General features: G+C 42.5%; 1 protein-coding gene and 1 long non-coding RNA gene across 2 annotated transcripts in view; one reads left to right on the plus strand and one right to left on the minus strand.

Annotated features, from left to right (window-relative positions):
- Nucleotides 1-4,624: 4,624 nt before the first annotated feature.
- Nucleotides 4,625-11,228, minus strand: LOC149309115 (uncharacterized). Its single transcript, XR_016281828.1, has 3 exons — nt 10,739-11,228; nt 6,945-7,063; nt 4,625-5,583 (listed from the first exon to the last, which is right to left on the minus strand). It is a non-coding gene; the product is annotated as an uncharacterized LOC149309115 (long non-coding RNA).
- Nucleotides 11,229-11,627: 399 nt separating this feature from the next.
- LOC149309116 (acid-sensing ion channel 2) overlaps nt 11,628-23,005 on the plus strand; it is a 464,458-nt gene continuing 453,080 nt past the window's right edge. Inside the window, exon 1 of the mRNA XM_089531833.1 lies at nt 11,628-12,446. Coding sequence (XP_089387959.1) covers nt 11,865-12,446 — 582 coding nt within the window. The 5' untranslated portion in view covers nt 11,628-11,864. The remainder of the gene's footprint in view (nt 12,447-23,005) is intronic.

The raw sequence follows: 23,005 nt of genomic DNA on the forward strand, positions 1-23,005 counted from the left end.
GCCAGATTCATATAACTTTAAACCCAGCCAAGTTACTTCAAGAAAAAAAAGCTTTATCTTCTTTGCCCTATCTGCTCAGGGAAGGGATCTTAAAAGGAGCACTTCTTAAAGATATAAGATGTAGGGACTGGCAGGATTTCCCCCGCAATATGTTGGGTACTGGGGCTATATTTTTACCTATTGGATATAATTCTTTCTTTCTTTCTTTCTTTCTTTCTTTCTTTCTTTCTTGGAAGCTCCCCAAACGCAAACAGCGAATGGTTCATGGACCAGCACTGCATCACAAAAAAGAAAAGCAGTTCAATATGTTTCAGAAAACTTTTTATTCAGAACTAACAATATGCACCTGTGAAATGAAACAACCAGGTCAGGTAAGACTTGCGTAAGTGAACAAGAACATTTTGCAGCTTCTAAGGACTACCTGAAAATGTCTTCCAAAATGCTTCTAAAGGTGACATTTTCTTTCTCCATCCCTATTTTTTAAATGATTTTTATTTTGAAGGCTAAATTTATAATCTATGGTTGTTGTTTATTAGACAAGTTGGTAGTATCTGGAGAAGCAAGCATATCTGCTTTCCCCTTTTCTTTCTGTTTTGTTTTTCATGCATGTTCAACAAGGGATTGTGGAAGCAGCTGCTGTTTATTTTGCTTTTTGTAGGCAAACGCACACAGCTACAGTTGGATCAGCTACTGTAGAATCCTACTGTTTTTCTAGGTCAAGGTTTATTGCATTGTTTAGTGCAGACCTGGTGCTGCAACCTGGCACTGAAAGTCATGTTTTTCCAGCCTTTTCCTCATCTACTCAATGCCAATGCTGCTTAAAAACCTTCCAGCTAGACAGAAGACCAAAAGGGATGAGGTCTGGGCAGGCATAAAAAGACTTTATAAAACAGAGATTCTTTATCAGAAGTTTTGTATACCTGTATGTCGATGGGCACCACCTTGTCCAAGGCTACTTTGTTGTTGTGTACATCCACGTTTCCAACTTATGGCGACCCTAAGGCAAACCTATCATAGAGTTTTCTTGGAAAGATTTGTTCAGAGGAGGCTTGCTGTTGTCTTTCCTTGAGGCTGAGAGAGTGTGACTTGCTCAAGGTCACCCAGTGGGTTTTATGGCAGAGGTGGGAACCAAAGGCTGGTCTCCAGTCATAGTCCAGCTCTCAGTCAACTACGCCTTGCTGACCCTCATCTCAGGAGATAAACAGAGTATAATTTCAATAAAAGATAAATAAATATATTGAGAAGAGTCTTGAAGAAGAGACATGCATCGCCCATTCCTAGGCAAGGAAGTGGCTTCCACACTACTGGTTTGATAAGGCTACAAAATAAATCTGCTTTGGGTCACTTAAAAGGTATGCTGTTTTAATGACACACACATCTTAAGAGGCCAGAAGCTGTGCCAAAGCTGTGCTCCAGTCCTTAAAGGCATCATTTAAACAGCATACCTCCAAAGTGACCCGAAATAGCTTTAATTTGGCCTGTCTGTTCGGGGCCTAAAACTGAATGAATCTGAGACTGTATCCACACTACAGAAATATTCCAGGTTGACACCAATTCAACTGCCATGGCTCAATGATATGGAATTCTGGGAACTGCAGAGACATTTATCCATTTCTATCGGAGAGCTCTGGTGCCACAACAAACTAGTCCCCAGAATTCCATAGCACTGAAACATGGCATTTATAGTGACATCAACCTGGATTGCTTCTGTAGTGTGGATACAGGCTGAGTAGATTCTAATAAGGGTCCTATCATTTCTTTAAAAATTTCCTTTATGATTCAAGAAGCTCTTTTAGCTGTTTCTCTAGCAACAGTTCTGGTTTACTAGAGACAAAACCATGCTGGGACTGACAGGCATAGGAAGAACTGAATACAATTTTCTGCTTCTGAGTTGACCAATGAAGACAAGCGGGGTTGCACTTTTTAACTTCCCTCTGCTTCTCAAACAAGTGTATTTGTTGTCCTGCGGCAGAATTTTGTGAAGCCTGCAGAGAAAAGAAGATTATCAGTTGCTGCAGAAGCAGCACCTGTAGAAACAGTACTGTGCAGTAACTGAGTCTCATCCGTAACAGGTTAGATACAATTACATTATGACAGGAAAAGCCTTTGCCCCAGAAGTAATATTTAATGTTATATCTCAGCTTTCTAAAAGCTGGAATAACAAGAGTAATGCTAAAATAAATGTTGCTGAATATGCACCGAATCTCTTTCTGTTGCGTATAAAATGGCAATAGTAGCAGAATGTAATGCGAACCTGGTATTCTAAAGGCTGTAAGTGAGGAACTGGCACCAAGTTTTGAAACATGGTGTGTTAACAGCCACAGCAAAGACAACAATCTACCATTGGGTGGTACCTTAAAGACTAAACACACTGCAGAAATAATCCAGTTTGAGACTTTTAACTGCCCTGCCTTGATGCTAGGGAATTCTGGGAACTGTAATTTTGTGAGACATTTAGGCTTCTCTGTCAGAGAACTCTGGTGCCACAATAAACTACAATTCTCAGGATTCCCTAGCATTGAGCCAGGGCAGTTAAAGCGGTCTCATTTCTGCAATGTGTTTTGGACCTAACTTTGATGCTAAGAGCCAGTGTGATTTTGTCATAAAGAGTATTGAATTAGGGCCTGAACATTTTTTAGTCTCCACTGAGCTATGAAATGTATTGTCTGACTTTAGGCCTGATGTATTTATTATCCTGACTTTCTCCAAATATAAAACCAAAGCCAGCTCACAACATGGATTACAACATAATGCAATTGAAACTATCATAACAGTAAAAAACAGTTTTAAAGCAATGAAATAAACTTCCCTAGTAAAAAAACAAGATTGATGTAAAATAGTTTGCATGGCATAATGGTTTGTATGTTGGACTACCACTTTGGAGACCAGGGTTCAATTCCTGCTCGGCCATGAAACCCACTGGGCGACCTTGGGCAAGTCACACACTTTCAGCCTCAGGGGAAGGCAATAGCAAATCTCCTCTGAACAAATCTTGCCAAGAAAAGTCTGTGATAAGTTTGCCTTGGGTTTGTCATAATTCGGAAATGACTTGAAGACACAAAATGCACAATTCAAGCCCATTTAAAATAAAGAGAATATAAGTACAGCACCTCTCTGTTAAAAGACATTCCACAGCAACAAATATATTGTTCCAAATCCTCTCTGACTAGAAAGGCCTTTGCCTGCCAGCAGAAGGCCAGGAGAGAGGAGGCCAGACTATCTTCCCATGGGAGGATGGATCTAGGAGCATCTACCAAGGAGGTCCTCTGGCATATATTTACCAGCAGTCCTTGTGACGTTGGTGGAACTGAAAGAAAGTCCGTTTTTGAGAATCTCAGAACTTGAGCAGGTTCCTTTAGGGAGCTACAATCTTTTGGGTAGTCTACTTCAGAAGGTTGTTATGAGCATGAAGGTTCTCAGGTTTTGAAATCCTCAGGAGAGGAGAACCATGTATGTACCCTTGAGCTCTTAGGAGGAAAGGACGGATTTAACTGTAAGTAAGTAATTCACACTTGAATGATGGCATAAGCTTTTATGAGAGATTTCACCTAAACATTAGGAGGAACTTCCTGACAGTGAGAGCTGTTCGACAGTGGGACACACTCCCTCAGAGTGTGGTGGAGTCCCCTTCTTTGAAGGTCTTTAAACAGAGGCTGGATGGCCATCTGTCAGGGATGCTTTGATTGTGAGTTCCTGCATGGCAGGGGGTTGGACTGGATGGCCCATTAGTCTCTTCCAACTCTATGATTCTATGGACTACAGCCTTCTTCATCAAATGCAAGGACATACATTCTTCAATGCTTATGCCAAAATTAATTGTTTGGTCTTTAAGTTGCTCTATAAGACTCTTTGTATTTGTTACAACATGACTACTACTTGAAAGCATACTAAATATTGCCTCTGAGCAAGTGTAAATTGCCCTGGCTTCACTGCTCAGTAGTCCTGTTTTGACATCTAGGACCAGTTTTCTTAACAGTAAGTAAACCAGAACCATGCAGCTTGTTCAAAGCATTAATGCAGTTTGACACCGCTTTTAACTGTCATGGCTCCATCCTATGGAATTCTGCAATTGGTACTTGTTGTGGCACCAAAGCTAAATAACTCACAAAACTACAAATCCCAGAATCCCATAGTTAAAGCTGTGTCAAACCTCATTTATTCTGCAGTGTAGATGCAGCCACGGTTAATTTTAACAGTATATGTTGACTTTCCCACTTTTCTCTCTCTCCTGGAGTTGAAAACTGAGAAAAAGGATAGAAAGTTCTTGGACAATAGTGCAAGATATAAAAGAAAACATTTAACAAACACTGCATGAATTTTTGGGAGGATCAAGATGCACTGAATCTACACTTTCTGAAGACTCCCTGGCCTGTTACAGACAGCCAAAATAAAGCTGCTTCGAGTCACAGTGGAGGTATGGTGTTTCAATGATGCATGCGTCCTAAGAGTCCAGAAGTCACACCAAAGCCACGCTCCAGCCCTAAGAACTGGGGCATGGCTTTGGTGTGGCTTCTGGACTCTTAGGACGCATGCATCATTGAAACACCATACCTCCACTGTGACTCGAAGCAGCTTTATTTTGGCTGTCTGTAACAGGCCCCTATTTAATTCTAGTTGCCTTTTCCATATAATAATTACCTGGTATTTTTCTAAAATTGGGCTGACTCTCTGCCAGGGTTTATAGCCTGTATTTATAGTCTCCAAGCTGTATTCCTAATTGTATTTGTATTGTATCGTTTGCATTGTTTTTTCTATTGGGCATTGTATAACATTGTACTGTTTTATATTTTTTACGCTGGTCATCAACTGTAATAATAAATTTCATTTCATATAATTACCATTTCCCCCTTGTTTTTCCATTCCTTTACACCTGGGAATGAAGGGAGAGCAAGAAAGAAAAAATCCAGACAAATTAAATGCAATTCCAACCACAGTGGTTTTTAAAACAGCTTTCTGTTCCTGCCCTGGATTGATTAATTGCAACCTTATAGTAGTAGGCATCCCACAACTTCCATAAGGCTGGCTTTTATAGCTGTGGCTGATACACAAATTTCCCTTTCTAACTGGTTAAATTGACACTTTAAACATAGCTATATGCTGTCAGGGAGTCTAAAGCAGAGTTTGAACAAAATTGGGGATAGGTGATAAGCAGAATATCATAGGTTCTCTTGACATAAATGCTATTATTTCTTTTTCACTTCAGTAAAAAACAAAAAGGATGCTGCTGGATTTAGACAGTTTAGAAGTTTGGAAGCATGTGAAATAGCAAATTGATTAAGTCGGTAAGGTTTTAGTCCCAGATTTTTAAAAGGTGACTTTCAGAAATTACTATTTTAAAAATTTGACAGAATTTCATTTTAGGATTAGTCCACATGTTCTCTGGTGCTGTCAACCTGTAGTGCCATTGGGATATTGTTGTTGTGACATTCCCCCACTCCATTTCATTACTGTGCTTTGCAGGTTGTCCACATAGATCTCATGTGAAGAGAGAGAGAGAGAGAGTATCTCATTGATGAAATTTAATAGAGAGGTCCATATACTGTTGCCTTCCTCTTTTAACCATTCCATGTTTTATCATTGCTTCTTCCGTTGTTTTCGTATGGGAGGGGGAAAGATGAAACATTAAGGAGAAACAATGAATTAGTTGCACAAAGCCTCTGTCTACATCTCCCTGCCCTCCAAACCCAGACCTGGCAATAGTGGTGCTTCAGATATTTCTTTGTGCAGCAAAGGTCTGAAACTTGGAAACCTATCCTAGACTGCGACCAGCACACCCAAACAACGCCAATAAGAATGGCTTAGCACAGCAAGTGGAAGCAGACCACAGACCTTGCAAGGAGTCAGCGTTAGAGAGCAATCCGAAAGCCAAGCCAAAGTCAGGATACCAGAAGTCAGAGTAGTCAAATCAGTCCAGGGTCAAAGCAGTCAGAAGATAACAAGGGTCCAGTCCGTTCTGAGATCAAGGCAACAAGGAGTCAAGATACAAAAATCCAGTGCCAACAGCAATCACACCAAAGGATAGTGCAATAAACTCTGGCACTGACTTGCTGCCTCTCTGCACCTTAAGTAAGGGAAACTCTTCCCCGTGTCACCTGAGGCTGGTTTGCTAGTTTTTGCCTCCCTGCAATTCTCCTGGATCTGTGCCTGCAAGCACTCTCAGCCCTTCTTTGTTTATAGGTAGGCACATCCAGGCATGATTCCTCCCTAGAGTCACCACCAGGCTGTTGCACCACAGGAGGCATCTCACTAGCACTAGGACCTGGTTGAGCCTCCTCCTCTGGGGCTGGGGGATCACAGCTGGGATCTGGCAGAGCACGATTACACCTAGTGTAGCCTCAATTAGCTCTTGATCTGGAGGAGCCCCATCCTCTGAGAGCTGCTCTTGGCTGGACATGACAAAGCCATGCCCTGTGAGGACAGCTTAGGGAGCTGGGAATGTTCACCCTGATGAAAATAAGGTAAACAGGGACATGATCGTTATGTTCAGATATTTGACGGGATGTCATATCTGAGAGGGAAGAGACTTGTTTTCCATGGCTCCAGAGACTAGGACAAGGAACAATGGATTCAAACTACAGGAAAAGAGATTCCACCTAAATCTCAGGAGGAACCTGAGACAGTCAAAGCTCTCTGAAGATGTCACCCAAGATGCTGGTGAAATGTCAGGATCAAACTCTTCTAGAACATGGCCACATAGCCTGAAAAACCCACAAAAAACTATGGATGCCACCCATGAAGGCCTATGACTTCACACAGTCCAAACTATTTGACAGTGGAACACGCTCCCTTGGAGTGTGGTGGAGTCTCCTTCTTTGGAGGTTTTTAAACAGGCTGGATGCCCATCTGTTGGGGGTGCTTTGATTGTGAGTACCTGCATGGCAGGGGGTTGGACTAGATGGCCCTTGAAGTCTCTTCCAGCTCTATGATTCTAAGGCTGATCTTACCACTAGGTGATAGAAGTTGATCCTTCAAGCAGAAAATTTTGGACTTCATGACAGAGTGTCCTCCAGCGTGATTCGATGGCCAACTTCCAGCAGATGTTGACGGGAGGACCTAGAGATTCCTAGAGAGGTTAAAAAAATGATTTTTAATGTGTGGTGTTTCCACTTTCACAGTGGTCTTGTGACTCTAACACCAGCGAATATGCAGGGCCCACTATAGTTATAAGATGTGGGGAGGGGGGATGGCTTTATGGGTTTTTTTTGCCGCCTGTGATAAAATATGTAGTATGATTGGCTTTTAGTATCATGCACTTTGATTTCTGTGAGAGGGTAAGGCAAGGCATTTACTGCTGTATGTTAAACAGAAAAATATACTGGGCCAGCACTGTCTTTATATCTTTTTTTAAAAAAACACAACCAAAAATTATGGTCACGGTTTGGCTTTTGCCTCTGAAACACCTTCCTTTGTAACATTTGCTATTTTGTTGCTGAACATTTCTTCCATCTATGAGGGGGTCGCATAGGTACAAAACCTGAAATTCTCCAGTTATTGCTGGACTACTATGCTCATCATCATCTGTGCTGTAGTAAATGGATAGGAAACGGGGTTTGGAGTTTTAAGTCAAAGGCCTGTTACAGACTGCCAAAATAAAGCTGCTTCTGGTCTCTTTGGAGGTATGCTGTTTAAATGATACATGCATCCTAAGAATCTGGAAGCTGCACCAAAGCTGCACTCCAGTGCTTAGGAATGGAGTGTGACTTTGGTGCGACCTCTGGACTCTTAGGACCCATGCATCTTTTAAATAGCATACCTCCAAAGAGACCCGAAGCAGCTTTATTTTGGCAGTCTGTAACAGGCCAAAAACACACTGCAAAAATAATCCATTTTGAGATTGCTTTAACTGCATGGCTCAGGGCTAGGGAATCCTGGAAATTAAAGTTTATTATAGCCCCAGAGGTAGGGTTGCCATCCCCGAGGACCTCCAAACCGGGACAAATGTAGGACAATGTTTTAAAATGTAGGACCTTTAAAAAAAAAATCCTGGCCAGGAAATTAAAAAAAAAAGGTCCTACATTTCAAAACATTGTCCAAGGCCTCGCTGGGGCCTGGGAGACAACGTCTTGCAGGCCCCAGCGAGGCCTTGGAGGACTCCGCAATCGCGGAGCCCGCTTCCAAGGCTTCGCTGGGGCCTGGGAGACAGTGTCTCCCAAGCCCTGGCGAGGCCTTCCAGGGCTCCGCGATCGCCGGCCCAGGCTTCCTCCCAGGCCGGGAAAGTGGCGGGGGCCGCCCCTCATCGCAGTGATCGCCGCGGTGGGAAGCGGCCTCCTCCTCCTCCCTGGCCTCGCGGAGGCCTTGGAGGACCCTGCAGCTGGAGCTCCGACCGCAGAGCCGCCTCCAAGGCCTTGCTGGGGCCCGGGAGGGAGCGTCTCCGCGGCTGGAGCTCCAACCGCGGAGAGCCCTCCCAGGCCTCAGCAAGGCCTTGGAGCCACCGTGGGGGCTGAGGTGGCCGGGGCCGTCCCGGTTTGGGCACCAAACCAGACCGGGAACGGGATGGTACCACCCAAACCGGGAATGTCCCGCCCCCTGGCGGGATATGGCAACTCTACCCAGAGGTCTCTGACAGAGAAGGCTAAATGTCTCACAAAACTACAGTTCCCAGAATTCCCTAGCATTCAGCCAGGGCACTCAAAAGAGCCTCAAACTCGATTATTTCTGCAGTGTGTTTTGGACCTTTACCTCATTTGGCAGGAGTGGGCAGACTTCAAGCTTCTTGAATCACTTTTACTTTTGATTAGAACCTCAAAATTTACCAAAACATATGCTTAGAATTTCACACACACACACATATCCAGGAAAATATTTTGGATACCAGAATTTAACAATCTTTTACACAGTAATCTGATGCTGGATACCATCTCCCAAGCTTTCTTCATTTCAGTAGCATGATTTAGTATGAAAGAAAGTCATTTTGTTTTTACTGTTGTTAAATAAGTAGGTCAGATATCTTTTCTAATCTACAGTGAAGTCACCCAGAGATCTACCAGTGGATCCTGATCCATCTTCCACTCACCACAATGTAACCCTCCCCCTGCTGTGGGCATCATACTCCATTTGAAAACAACCCCCCACACACACGCTAACTATTTTTTAAATGTATATTCACTTGGTTGGAAATAAGCTCCATTATCTCAATGAAATTAAAGTAAACATGCCCAACATCATTTTGTTAGTGATGTGAAATCTGTGCATCCCCAGTCCTACACCTCCTATATATATTGCGGAATGTGTGCACATGTAATGCAGAATCTGAGCAAAGAAAAACATCTTTGTAAGTAACTGCAAGATGGAGAGATATGTGTGCATTCAAAGGGATGGAGAAAAAGTTGGAAATAAGTCTGATTAATACACAATGTGTGTACAATTACTGCTACCACCACTACTGCCACTACCGTTAAAAAGATGTACAGTACTACCCTTTAAGAAAGATAGAAGAGAAAGTTGGAATAGGAGGACTAGGGTGGCAAAAGTAGACAGGGTGTTTGCACAGTAGAGCTATTTTTGCTGAAATTCACATTTCTGTACAACTCTTAAAAGCTCATGAGGCCTATCTCCTTTTACATAAGGCAAGCTTAGATGGCACAAACTGGAAGCAGGGCATAGCAGGAAAGAGTTGCAGTTCATTTATACCAATAACTGTAAGAATGTTTTTTTTAAAAGTAACCTTGGTACTTAATCCCATAGTTTCTGAGAGAGCTAGTGCAGAATAGCAAATAGAATGTTGAGTTTGGACCTGTTTTCAAATCTCTGCTAGCTACCATTTCACTGACTGACCTTGGGCCAGTCACTGTCTCTCAGCCTAATATCCACATCACAGAATTACTATGAGGATAAAAGCAGTGATAGTGGAGGAGACTCATACATCCTGCCTTAAGCTCTTTGGAGGAACAAGAGCATACTCATTTTGTAGGTAAATAAATGCTTTAAAATGTGCAAGAACATAAACAGGAACCAATTAGAGTAGTAAAGTGCAGAGTAGTAAAATGTATAAGTATTAGCTACTCTGTATGTGCATGAATATTGTGTGTGTGTGCGTGTGTGTGTGTGTATATATATATATATATATATATATATATAGAGAGAGAGAGAGAGAGAGAGAGCGCAATATATTAAAGGCTTGATTCAGTCATTGTCATATACTTTACTTTGATATCCCATTTATTCCACTGAGTGAGGTTGAAGTAAGTGCTTAATTGAAATTAACAGGACTTACAATACAGTCTTATGCATACTGAGAAGCAAACCTCATAATATTCAATAAGATTAATTACCTAGTTTGAGTGCCAATGATAAAAGCCTCACAGTGCAATCTCATATGTATACACAGAAGTGAGTCCCACTAGTTAAACTGGGGATTGTTCCCAGGAAAATGTGCATAAAATTAAAGCTTTAAAGTGATTAATTTTGGCTCGATCATTACTTGAATGTGTTTATACACACATATTACAGTTCAATTCAAAATTGGCATTCAGTGGCAGTGTTGACGATCCCAAATGAATTTTGTTAAGAGAAAGAGAAATGTATTTATCCACACTTGCTCATGCGCATGCACATACACACAAGTGCCCACACATGACTGTTAACTTCAACCAGTCTGTTTTCAGGTACCAATAAAAATTTGTTGGCAATTGTCAGTATTCAGGTGTGAATTACTCACATTACTCACCAAATCCAGGAATGAGTTTCAGCTTATTATACAAATCTTAGCCGAACAAATGCGTCTTGCATTGTGACATACCCTGATGCTCGATTTCTCTCATCTCCTGCTTCTCCGATCTAACAGCCCTGGATTTTAGATGAGGAAGAAATGAATTGTGGAGGTTTCCTGTGGAGCAGACAGTATCCTGTTAAGACAGATGGCAAACATTAAAGGGCAAAAAAGGCAAACCTATTTGCTGTTGACAAGTGCAATGCTGCTGGCAGATTTTCTGGTGAATCCTTCTTGGCAAACATCCTTTGAGTTGAGCTCTGACTGTTTTTACCATTGTTTGCAACAACAACTGCTCAGTCTACAAATCTTTCCCAGATGCTTTAGTACTGGGCTAAGGCCTGGTCCTATTCAACCCTTTGTCCTGTGAGTTTTGTTCTCTTCTTCTTCCTCCTCCTCCTCCTCCTTGGTTTTGCATCAGACATCCTCCCAGGCTTAAACACTCTGCACTGGTTGGTTTTGGATAGGGATGCAGCCTGAGAGGAAAGAGCACAGAAAGACGTGGAATCCAACAGCCTGGAAAATCATGCACGGGGAGTTGCGGGGGATTTGTCTTGCTGCTTCATCAACAGCCTCACTCTGTTCTGCAGTCTGCTGGCTCAGAGAGGCAGACAGGAACATCCTTAAACATAAAACGTTAGCTGATATGTTGCAAGCTTTTACTTGGTTAGCTGATATATTGCAAGCAGCTTAGACTACCCCTGGCCCCCTCCTCACATATGCACACACATTGGTAATCTCATCACTATCCTGTGTGTGTGTGTGTGAGAGAGAGAGAGGGAGAGTGAGAGAGAGAGAGAGAGAGGGAGAGAGAGAGAAGGAAAGGGAAGGGCTTTCTTTCCATTGGCTGATCCATTCCTTCCCACCCACATCTCTTCCACATCACCTTGGTGTCTCCCTAAATAAAACCAGCCCTCCTTATCGCAGCGAGGAAATCAAGCTGTAGAGTTGCAATGGATTTTAAATAAACATTTCACCCCTATCATCCCTGCCAGACTGCCGGGGAGCACGCAGGAGATACCTGACCCACTGCCACCCAAAATAAATACACAGCTGCCCTTTCTGCTTGCTCCCTCTATTGCCTCTTTCACCCCATGAGTGAGAGCTGGAGCATGCAGGAGGCTGGCTGCAGGCAGATGAAGAAAGTGGCACCTTTATGACCAATCCTTTCTCCATGGATTTGAAGGAAAGCACCAGCGAAGGCAGTCTGGGGAGCCTCCAGCCCTCTAGCCTCCAGATATTTGCCAACACCTCAACCCTACATGGAATCCGCCACATCTTTGTCTATGGACCAATGACTGTTCGGCGGGCCTTATGGGCTTTGGTATTTGTGGCTTCCCTGGGCATCCTCCTGGTGGAGAGTTCCGAACGGGTGGTCTACTACTTCTCCTACCAGCATGTCACCAAGGTGGATGAGGTCGTTGCCAACAACCTGGTCTTCCCTGCTGTCACCATCTGCAATCTGAATGGGTTCCGCTTCTCCCGCCTCACAACCAATGATTTGTACCATGCAGGTGACCTTCTGGCCTTGTTGGATGTCAACCTTCAGATCCTTCATCCCCATCTTGCTGACCCGGCAGTCCTGGCCATCCTCCAAGAGAAAACTAACTTTCAGCACCACCGAGCCAAAGTCTTCAGCATGAGTGAGTTCCTGGGACGTGTGGGCCATGACATCAAAGAGATGTTGCTATATTGCAAATTCCGGGGCCAAGAGTGCAGCCACAAGAACTTCACAACTGTGAGTACAACAAGTGAAACCTTGGCTTCTTTTCTTGTTGTCTCAATGGTGGTGGTGGTGGCGGCGGGGACAATGGGTATAACGGAAGTATGTAACTCAAAATGTGGTAATTGAGTTTCTTTGTGGGAGGTTGGACTTGGTTGGTGTCATGACTAAAACACATTTGCTTGGTGCCCTTGTGACAGAAAGATGTGGAATAAGATTTGTAGTTGTTGATGTCACCACCAAGATAAGGGAGTAAGGCCTGCTACCTTAAGTTGTGTACTACAGTAAATACACAAGTTACTGTAGTGTTTGGTTGTTGTATTTCCCAAAAGTGAGGAAAAAGGCAATGAGGATTGCATTCTTGCTTCCTAGAGGGGAAAAAATGGATCTGTGGCTGGCATCAAAACAGTGTTGAAATGGTACAAGATTTCTGTCTGATGTGGTTCAAATTGACATAGTTGCCTTGTATGGAGTCAGCCCATTGGTCCATCTATCCCACACTGGTAGCTGTTACCCATGTTTTCATGCAGAACTGGCACTGCATTGCCCTCCACTGTTGTTAGATAGCAATTGCCATCATTGCTCACCATTGGCTATGCTGAGTGGATTGGAGCTCAGGAATATCTGGAGGGTAATTTCCTAGCCCTCCTGCAGGAGATACTTTAAGTGGAGAGATGAGAGATCAAACTTGGGAGTTTCCTCCTGGTATGCAGGTGCTCTACTGTGTTTCTATGGCTCTTGCCCTGAGGTACAGCATCAGAAAGTTTTGTGATTGATGAGCGCCAGAGAGTGACACGTGGAAGAGTGTCCCATCTTAGTGGCTCCATCTTGTCCTCACTCATTTTCTGTGACTTTTGAGTAAGGGGCAGTACAGTTTCCATCTTTTTTCATGGTCCACTTTCTCAAACATGTTCTTTCTTGACAGCTGCAGCATCAGGTCCTGACTTGTATGCATACGGGAATGAACCATAGCAGGCACAGTGTTCTATTTACCCCTTCGTCAGACATAGTGTTCATCAGTGGAGTCTCTTCACACATTCTCCTGTCAAGCCAAAAGGGGCTGTATGTAATCAATTGTTGTCCGTAAATGCGTGTGTGATGCAGCCTTCTGTCCCTTTTTGTATGCCTTTCACAGTAACTAGAAACACAGAAATTATACATATTAAATAGATGGAAATGATTTGCTTCATATCTTTTTGTCTAATTGCTATTTGAGACTCAGGTGCAGGGCCAGAAAAATAAGATGATAACCACAGGGAACAGAAGTGGATGAGAGTTTGAGAGTCTACAGTATGGTGTTTTGGATGCCCCTGCACGACAAACTGTGTAGAGCAAAGAAAGGAGAAATGAGGCCCGGTAGATGTTGTGGGGTTGCAGTTCCCATCATTTCTCACCATGACCTGTGCTGGCTAAGGCTCAGGTTGCTGCTGTGCAGCAACATATGGCAGAATGTTCATCCTCCCTCCTGTTCTTCAGTAACCAATTTTTTTCTCCCTAGACTTGTGCAGTTAGTTACAGCCTGACATGGAGAAATTAAGCAGGTTTACCTAGCTTGATAGGGATGGATGATGAAAGAAGCTTCACCTATTTCCTTTCTCCATTTCAAACTGCCACAAAACCACAAAAGCAGGAGCAGAGGGTAAAAGGTAAATCCCTACCTACCACTCACATATCCTCCAACCATTCACAGTTGGCACACATGTGGCCAAGCAACCTCACAGTGTGGTCAAAATGGCAACAGTTATTAATGAGGAAGAAGAAACAAGCTAGGATAGGCTGCCATAGTTTGCTTTTCCCCGAGCCTTCTGGGAAGGGCAAAATTCAACCCCTCTTCTCCTCTTCCTTCTGCTAAATTATGAGTACAAACTACTTTTGGATTTTGAACTCAGTTTGCAGCAACTGAAGTAAACTGAGGACAATGTGGGAAAGTGAGAGGAGGAGAGAGAAATTGAGACATTTTCAAAGCAGCTGAAAAAGTGAGGTGAAAGAAGATTAATTTGGGACTGTCTTTGCCAAATCAGTGAAGTTGAGGGGTACACAATCTTGTCTCCTTTTAGTTGGAGGCAGAATGAGGGGGTCACATAATAAGAAACTACCACAGACCTTTCCTGTTGTTCTGGGATAGGCAAGGTATGGCCTTTAGCAGGGTAGAGAGAAAGAGAACAGCTTGCTTGCAGAGTACTAACCCAAAATGTTTTGTGGCTTGAAGAAGAGGCCAAATGTCCCTTCACAACTAGAGCCAACAATTTAAATTATTTTGGCACCATTCAGATACCAGGTCTTGCTTACATCTCCCAACCCCCAACCCTGCCTGAAATACGTTGCTTTACCCTGCTACACAGTAAGACTAGACCCATCTTTCAGACTGCCTAGTAAGCTCACTCATAGCTGATATGAAATTGAACTGGAGGCGTCTTGATTTTTCACTCAGGCTTTAGCCACTATGCTATACCAGCTGTTTAGTATCATCGATATGGTGATTACTGTTTATGTATGTGTGTGTGTTGGTATAAATGATGCTTTGTTATAGACACAGAGTATTACACTTCTCTGATGTTTGGGAATGCTGAACTGCTGTCTAGACAGATGTCTTCGATGTCTGATATGAGCAAACTCTGTCAGGATGAAAAGTTTACTATTGATTGACTGTGCATCTGTTCTGTGCAATTTCTACTGAAGAAAGCCTTTCTAAATAATATCCAGATTAATTTGTGAGCTGTTACTTGTCATCTAGAAGCACGGGCCATTGTGCATGTGTATCATTTTGTAATAGCACCCTTTCAGAAGATATCGGCATAGAGTCCACATGCTCTCTATCATCCCTACTCCAAAGCTTTTTTAAAAAGTAGTCTGGAGAGATGAGCAGGTAATTGGGAAGAAATACTGTGCCTATTGTGCATTGCATTTTTGTTTTAAGAAGCTCTTGTGGAAAACTTCCCAAGTAGCTTTTTGGACTTGGGCAGGTGGAGGTATGTGGGTGTGGGTGGGTGTTAGGGCAAATAGCTGCTTGCTTCTATTAAGCAAAATCACAACTAGGTAAGGAAGTTTTAAGGCAGGTATAGGAAATGTGAAACCCTCTGTATGTTGCTGGACTGCACTCCTATACAAAATTTGGCTCACCTTTGGCTTTGCTGGCTAGAGCTGATGAGAACTGTACTCCAACAGCATCGAGAGACCATGGACATCACAGATTCTTCTCATCTGCTTTAACAGATGATCGGTGTTTCAGAGGTAGAGTAGATACTCTGCGAGCAGAAAGGCCCAGCATTGTCAGGTAAAGTATCTTGTGAACAGCAAAAGTCCTTTGTCCCTACAGAGCAACTGCCAATCAGAGTAGGTAATCCTGTGGTAAATGGACCAATTGTCTGATTTAAACTAAAGTAGCTTTGCATAACCTTTCTTTTTTGCTGCTGCTGAAGATGTGTTGACTCCCTTGACTAGAAAAAAGATCTGAGGGTAATATTTATTGACATGTTGGAAAAGGGGCAAGATTGGATACAATACTACTTGATCTGACCTGCTACTAGGATGATGGTGGTGGTTGTGATAATGAAGAGATGTCTGAGACACACATATTCCCAATCTGACTTTACATATTGAGGGGCATAACAAAAGGGAGAAGAGAAAGAGACAAGAGTAACAAAGGTCAGATGTGCCTGCATTACGAATAGTACTTAAAATTAATTTAAATTGCAATGGGGGCCTTTGACTTCAGTTTCCCAAAGGAAACAGGGAGGGACACCTCTCTGCTGATTTTGAGTGACTACTTGCCTTTGAATCTATATGTGCTCTGAAATATTCTATAGTTTCTTCTTTTTTTCAATTTTTTTCTTGCCCCCTACTTGTTTGATCTCACTAAGAAATATCCAAGGTTTGAGGGCAGACAGAAATTGTCCCTGGTCCAGCCTTTACCCAACAGGAAAATGTGTTCCTTTTCCTATGAGTTAAGATCCTGAGTCTGTGTTTTAGCAGAGCTAAGTTTTACCTTCCTAATGGATCTGGTGGTAGGGATACAAATGACAAAAGAAGAGTTGTATTTGTAGGGGTGATGCTGTTCCTGGGCCTACACCTTTGGGTTCATTTCTCAAAGGCCATAATTTATTTCTTCATGTAAAATACAGTATATGTGCACATGTGCACACCTACATGCAAAATGTATAAAAATGTACACCCTATGGGACTCAGATCTTGTAAATACCTAGCAATGTCTTAGATGTTGTGCTCTTTTAATATGCCTACCTATGCCACGCTTCTGTTCAAGATCACTAACTCAGCTTTGAATATCTATAATGCATTGCAAAGTATGGGAAATGTCCACATTCACACTGATTTTCAGTATGACAAGGTGCTAAAATATGGGCATTAGAAGTATGCAAACTGTGACTTCAGCTGAAATGAAACAGATACTTTGAAAGGTGTATATGTGTGAATAGCCCTTTGGGATGTTGGGACAAATATGCACAAACATAGACATGAACACAGACATGGGGGTGAAGCAGACGGGCATGAAGGAGTGGTCTCTGGCTGCTCGGCCTGTGACTGCTCTTCTGCGGTGACCACATGGCCACCACTGCAGTCCTGAGCGGGCTGCTGGCAAGGAGTGGATTTTCGCTGCTTGTTTGGCTGGCAACTTCGGGTCGGCTAAGTGACCTCAGAGTGGCTTCTGGCCGCTCTGGGGGCATGCGCCATCTGTACATCATGCCCCCGAAGTGGCTGGAAGCTGCTCCTTTTGGCTCTTCTGTTCCGGGCCATAGACATACATACACAAACAGAGAGAGAGAGAGAGAGAGAGAGAGAGAGGTGCAACAGAATACAATAGCCTCCTTCCTTCTTCAGTATAACCCTGGTTTTTAAAAACCAAAAGCACAGTGTACATAGGGCTAAATAAAGATGATTTTAAATAATGGTTTAGATTACCAGAAAGAATGTCTAGTTTCAAGATTTCCATTGGGTCTCCAACTTTCTAAAATGTGTGTTTCCAGAATCAGCATGGTTACTAATTGCTGCTCTTAACATATTGACAGGGTGGAATGCTACTGTCTTGGAATCAGCACTTGAAAGATTATCCCACAGGAGCCAAAATACACTGTTTGTGAGAGGGATTGCTTTGAACTGACATGCTAGATAGGTCCTGAGCAACCGTATCAGTGGGAAGGAGCTGGGCACTGGTGAAATGGATATGTAGGAATGGATATGGTGAGTGCTTTGCTTTTCAGTGCTGTAAATTTATTCAGTTTATGAGCCTTCCCCCTGGATTTTTAGTTTTTTAGATCAAATAATTGAAACAGAAATTGTGTTTGTCCTTCTACACAAATGCACTCTGCACCCAGTCCATTTTGAGTGGAGGTGGGGAGCAGGAGTGTTTCCTTCTGTAACCTATAAATCTCTGCTAGGAAGTGTTCCCACTGAGACAATGTGATTGTGTTTACAAAGAGCTGCAGTGGAACTGGTTTAGGAGAGGCACTTATGTGCATGGCTCTTTTTGACCATATATGACTACTAACGCCACCCACCATAGCTTTCTGTGCAAACTGGAGTTAATGTGCTGCAAAGTGAAAACAAAAACAGATGGGAAGCTGCCTTAATAAGCTGTCTCAATAGGACTCAACTAATCAGAGAGAGGCTGTTCCATAAAAATTGCCTTGGCGGATCAGACTGAGTCCAGCTTTGTGTTTCCAATGCAGCTACAGCAATGCACCTGGGTACTTGAAAGCAGGGGAGTGAGGCTGGTGACCTTTCCTCTGTTGTATCTCCCAAGCCTCTGATACTCAAGGGTTATGTGGTTTCTGAATATGAAAGTTCTTTAGGTATCATATAAATCAGGGCCACCATGCTGACTCTCACATGCAATATTTTGCCTATCTATAAATGGGAGTTACTGTGCCATTCAGACCAGTCTTTAAAAGACGTGTCAGTCTTTAAAAAGAGCTTGTATGTAAAACTTTCCTTGGCTTCCAGTGAGACTCCTGCTCAATGCAAAATGTTGAGAAACTAATGAGAGATGAGAACAGACAGGGAGCCAGGGCTGGATGGGGATCCTACAAATGTTAAATTAGGCCAGTGGGCTGTTATCCCCCCCTTAATACAGCATATACAAATATCAATCCCAGTTCTTTGCCTGACTGTACTTATGTAGCCACAACAGTGCTATCCACATACAGTTAAGTAGCTGGGAGGAAACCACAAGGTTCACAGAACTTTGTTGTGATGTACCTTCAAGTCATTTCCAATTTATGGTGACCCAAAGGTGAACCTATCATAGGATTTTCTTGGCAAGATTTGTTCAGAGGGAGTTTTCCTTTGCCTTCGTCATTGTTTTGATGGGCACAACTTAATTTGCTATTCAGGGGAATGGCACAAATAGTCCATCAGCATTGGCCATTAGTTAATAGCCACTTAGGGTACAGTATGTCTGCTCCAGCCAATTATCATGTAAGCTCTCCTAGCAGACACTGGCTTTACAGCCCACACCATTGCACTAGGACTCTGAAGACCAGGGTTCAAATCCTACTCGGCCATGGAAACCCATGGGTGACCATAGTCATGTCACACTTTTTCAGCCCCAGAAGAAGACAAATGAATGCCTGTTTCATTTTGTGGACAAAAGAAATGTGAAAGATTTTAAAAATTGTGGTGCTCTTGCAAGCTGTTTTGTGGGACTCTACACCCCAAAACATCAACCCCCCAGATCTATATGACGCAAATGACACATCTAGTTTCTTCCCAAATGGTGACCATGCATCCTTCTAGAGCTAAAAATTAGGAGGTATGATTCTTTTTCCTTGGGGTGTATCCACCCTTGCTGTAGATGTTCATCTTATTCAATTCAACTCACCGTTTGGTGGGTCTGTCTTTTTAAATTATGCATTTGTGTTTACCTAAGTATAAGAATGTTTTATGTAGTAATTGTGCAGTGTGTAGAATACTTTACAAGAGTCTTATGGGGAGTTGGAAAGCAGGTCTCCACTCCAGGGAGCCTACAGTTTTGACAGTGAATGTTGAAGAGATGAGAATAAGACAAAAGAGAGGTGAGAATCATAAGAATATTCCAATTATAAGACACTGCTGTATGTCATAAAAACAGGTGGCTACAATTGTTTGCTGAGATAATAGGAATGTGGTGTGTGCACAGGGTCAGCCCATCATTAGGCAAAGTGAAACAATTGCCTCTGGCAGCAGATGCTGCCCTCAGATGTAATAAAGGATGCTGTTTCATATTCCTATTGAAGTCAGTTTTAGCTGCTACTCTGGTTGGCTTTTGTACGTAAGGTTGAGTCTCCCTTATCCAGAATTTTGAAATCTGAAGTACTTTGAAATCCAAATTTTTCTACATGGGTGTTTGAGATAGTGACACCTTTGCTTTTTCATGGTTCAGTGTACACAAACTTTGTTTCATGCACAAAATTATTCAAAATATTGTGTATAAAGTTACTTCCATCAGTCTGTGTGCATAAGGTATATACAAAACATAAATGAACTGAGTCCAGTCTCCAAGATATCTCATTATGTATATGTAAATATTCCAAAATCTGAAGAAAAAAACCTCCCAAAATCCCAAACCCATTGGTACTTAGCATTTCAGATAAGGAAGACTCAACCTGTATAGAGCAGGGAGGTGAATTTTATTTGCCTCCCATCAGGAAATAACCAGGGCCTAGCGTTTCCCATGTGTGTATGTGTGTGCTTCAGGTTTTACTTTCTCACTTGTACTGCAGATCTTTCTACCTTTTTGAGGCTATATGGAGGTTTAAATTGTTCCCTTGTGAATACTGAAATTGGAAGTTGGGGGAAGGGGTTTGGTTTTGGCAGCAGTGGAGGGCAGGAGGGATGGTTGTTCTGAAGAATTGGTCAGTCTGGTGCAGTTAAAAGGTCCTTCTGCAATGCATCTACTAATATTTCTTGCATATCAATCTCATATTTTTGGTTTAAGAGCAGAGAATCATGGTGTGGTTGAAATAAGCTGACAACCCAAACACTAGATTTATGGAGAGGGAAATCAGGGGTGAAGGGGAGACCAAACCATGCCTGATTCCATGCAAATAGGTATAGATGTTGTAGATCACAGTTTGTTGGGCTCCTCCTCATGAAGTGAAGAAATAATGTGGGTTGTAAAGCCAGTGTCTGCTAGGAGAGCTTACATGATAATTGGCTGGAGCAGACATACCCTAAGTGGCTATTAACTAATGGCCAATGCGGATGGACTGTTTGTGCCATTCCCATGAATAGCAAATTAAATTGTGCCTGTCAAAACAATAACGATGAATTGCAGTTGAATAAACATGAGGGTAGTTTGCCATTTGCCATTCTCCCCCAGTGCAGTCAAAATGTGTGTGGATTTTTTGTTTTTTACAATTTTACACAGAGGCAGTGCCAGGAAAGCTATCAAGAGCATAGTCCACCTAGAGGTTCTGCTGCACAAACTACATCTGGAATTAAAACAAATGATGCTCTATTGTGCTAGGAAAACTATACTACTGGCTTGTTTCCCAAGAGTACAGTGAAATCACTATGCGCATAGGAGTACTGTGACTTCTTAAAATCCTGCCCTGCTCATCTAAATCCATTGGAAAGCTACTTGATACTTCACTTTTAATATTCTTATCATGGAATAAACTTATTGAATGCAGCCTATTGAATACATCTAAATAAACATGCATTGGATTGTGGTGTCACATTGGGATCAAATGGAACATTATATACATTCTTGGTGGCTGCTCCCAGGCTTTGGAACTTCCTCTTTAAGAAAGCCAGGATGACTCCCTCCTTGCAGTCCTTCCATAGGCAACTGAAAACATTATTTGCCACAAGTGTTTTAGAAATTTGATGGGATGGACTTTTAATGATATGCTGTGCTTGTTTATGGCCTTTTAATTAATTGTAATGTTTTAACTTTATAAACTGTTTAATTGTTTTTAAAATAACTTTTATATTTATACATTGATTGAAGATTTTTATAATTTTAAATCTCTATTGTTTTTAAATATGTTGTCAGCCTCCTTGTGTCCCATTATTGGGAGAAAGTCAGGATATGTATGAAAGCAATAGAAATATTGGTAATAATAATAATAATAATAGATTAAAAAATGTAACATGTATTTGAAAATTACTCCATTTTAATGTAAAGGTTTATTGCTGTAAAGGATATATGCAAACCTTGGAAAGTTAGGTTTTGTTTTTGTTTTGTTTTGGATAGCTGATCTCAGAAACACCATCTCATCTTGAATAGGTTTACCTGATCATCTGACATAATATTCTGGAGTAGCTCCCAGATTCTGTTGGCTGACCCAGAGCAAGAGGCTTCAAGTTAAGCTAGCGGTTATTCCTACTGTCCAATATTTCACAGATGAAAATGTCAGAGTGTGGTCAAGATGGAAAAAAAACAACATATTAATGTGGAGAAACACACAAGTTATGAGGGCCTGTAGATGTTTGCTTTTGCCTGAGCCCGGGAAGAGCAAGATTTCACCCCTTTCCTCTCCTATCTACTGGATTAACTACTTTTGCACTTTGTACTCGGTTTGCAGCAACTGTAGTAAGCCAAAGATGAATGGGGGATGTGGAAGGAGAAAAGAAAAGAAGCTGAAAAAGTGAGACAACAAAGGATTAATCAGGACTCTTCCTGCCAAACTGGGACAGCTGGAGGGTATGGTTACCAGTTATTGATATTTTAAAAGTTGCTACTTTCACCTTTAAATTATTACCTTTCTGTCCTTGCTTTCTTTCAAGGAGCTTTTTTCATATCCAGCCCATATGACCACTGACCATATCCAGCCTATATGACCGCTGACCTGGGCAATTCTGAGAACTGTAAACAAAAAATTCTATTTCATTAGTGTGCTTTTTGTTGTTGTCAACTGCCATCAAGTTGACTTAGGCGGGTTACAGACCACCATAAGGGACATCCTTAGGATGTCCCATTTTGAAAAAGGGGTGTCTCTTCCAGACGCCCCTACTCCTATTACGGACAGAGTCCATAACAAAAGGCGGCGGCCTTTCCACATGGCCGCCGCCATATTGATGTAGTGGACGCTGTGCATCCGCATGTCGCACCCCAGAAGTGACGCCGTGAGTGCGCAACTAGCACCTCGCGATGTCTTTTCCGGGGCCCAGGAAGGAGCGCGATTTCCACGCTCCTTCCTCAGAGCATCCGGGAGCTGCGCGGTTTGGCTGCTGTGGCTCCTGGATGCTGCAAGCGGCGGTGGCGGGAGACCGCTGCAATCCAGTGGTATATAACATGCCTTAATGACTAGTGGTCCTTTGGATAAGGGATCTCCAAGGCCCCATACAGACTGCCAAAATAAAGCTGCTTTGGGTCATTTTGGAGGTATATTGTTTAAATGTTGCATGTGTCCTAAGAGTCTGGAAGCTATGCCAAAGCTGTGCTCCAGTCCTTAGGATTGGATCGTGGCTTTGGCACATCTTCCGGACTCTTAGAACAAGGCAACATTTAAACAGCAAACCTCCAAAATGACCCAAAGCAGCTTTATTTTGGCCTGTCTGTATGGGGCCCAAATCACCCTATTATCAACAGCCTTGCTTAGGTCTTGTGGACTAAGGGCTGTGGCTTCCTTTAT

Source organism: Sceloporus occidentalis, unplaced genomic scaffold, assembly GCF_023333645.1.
Source record: "Sceloporus occidentalis isolate IW3139 unplaced genomic scaffold, rSceOcc1.0.p SCAF_7, whole genome shotgun sequence".
Taxonomy (NCBI): Eukaryota; Metazoa; Chordata; class Lepidosauria; order Squamata; family Phrynosomatidae; genus Sceloporus; species Sceloporus occidentalis.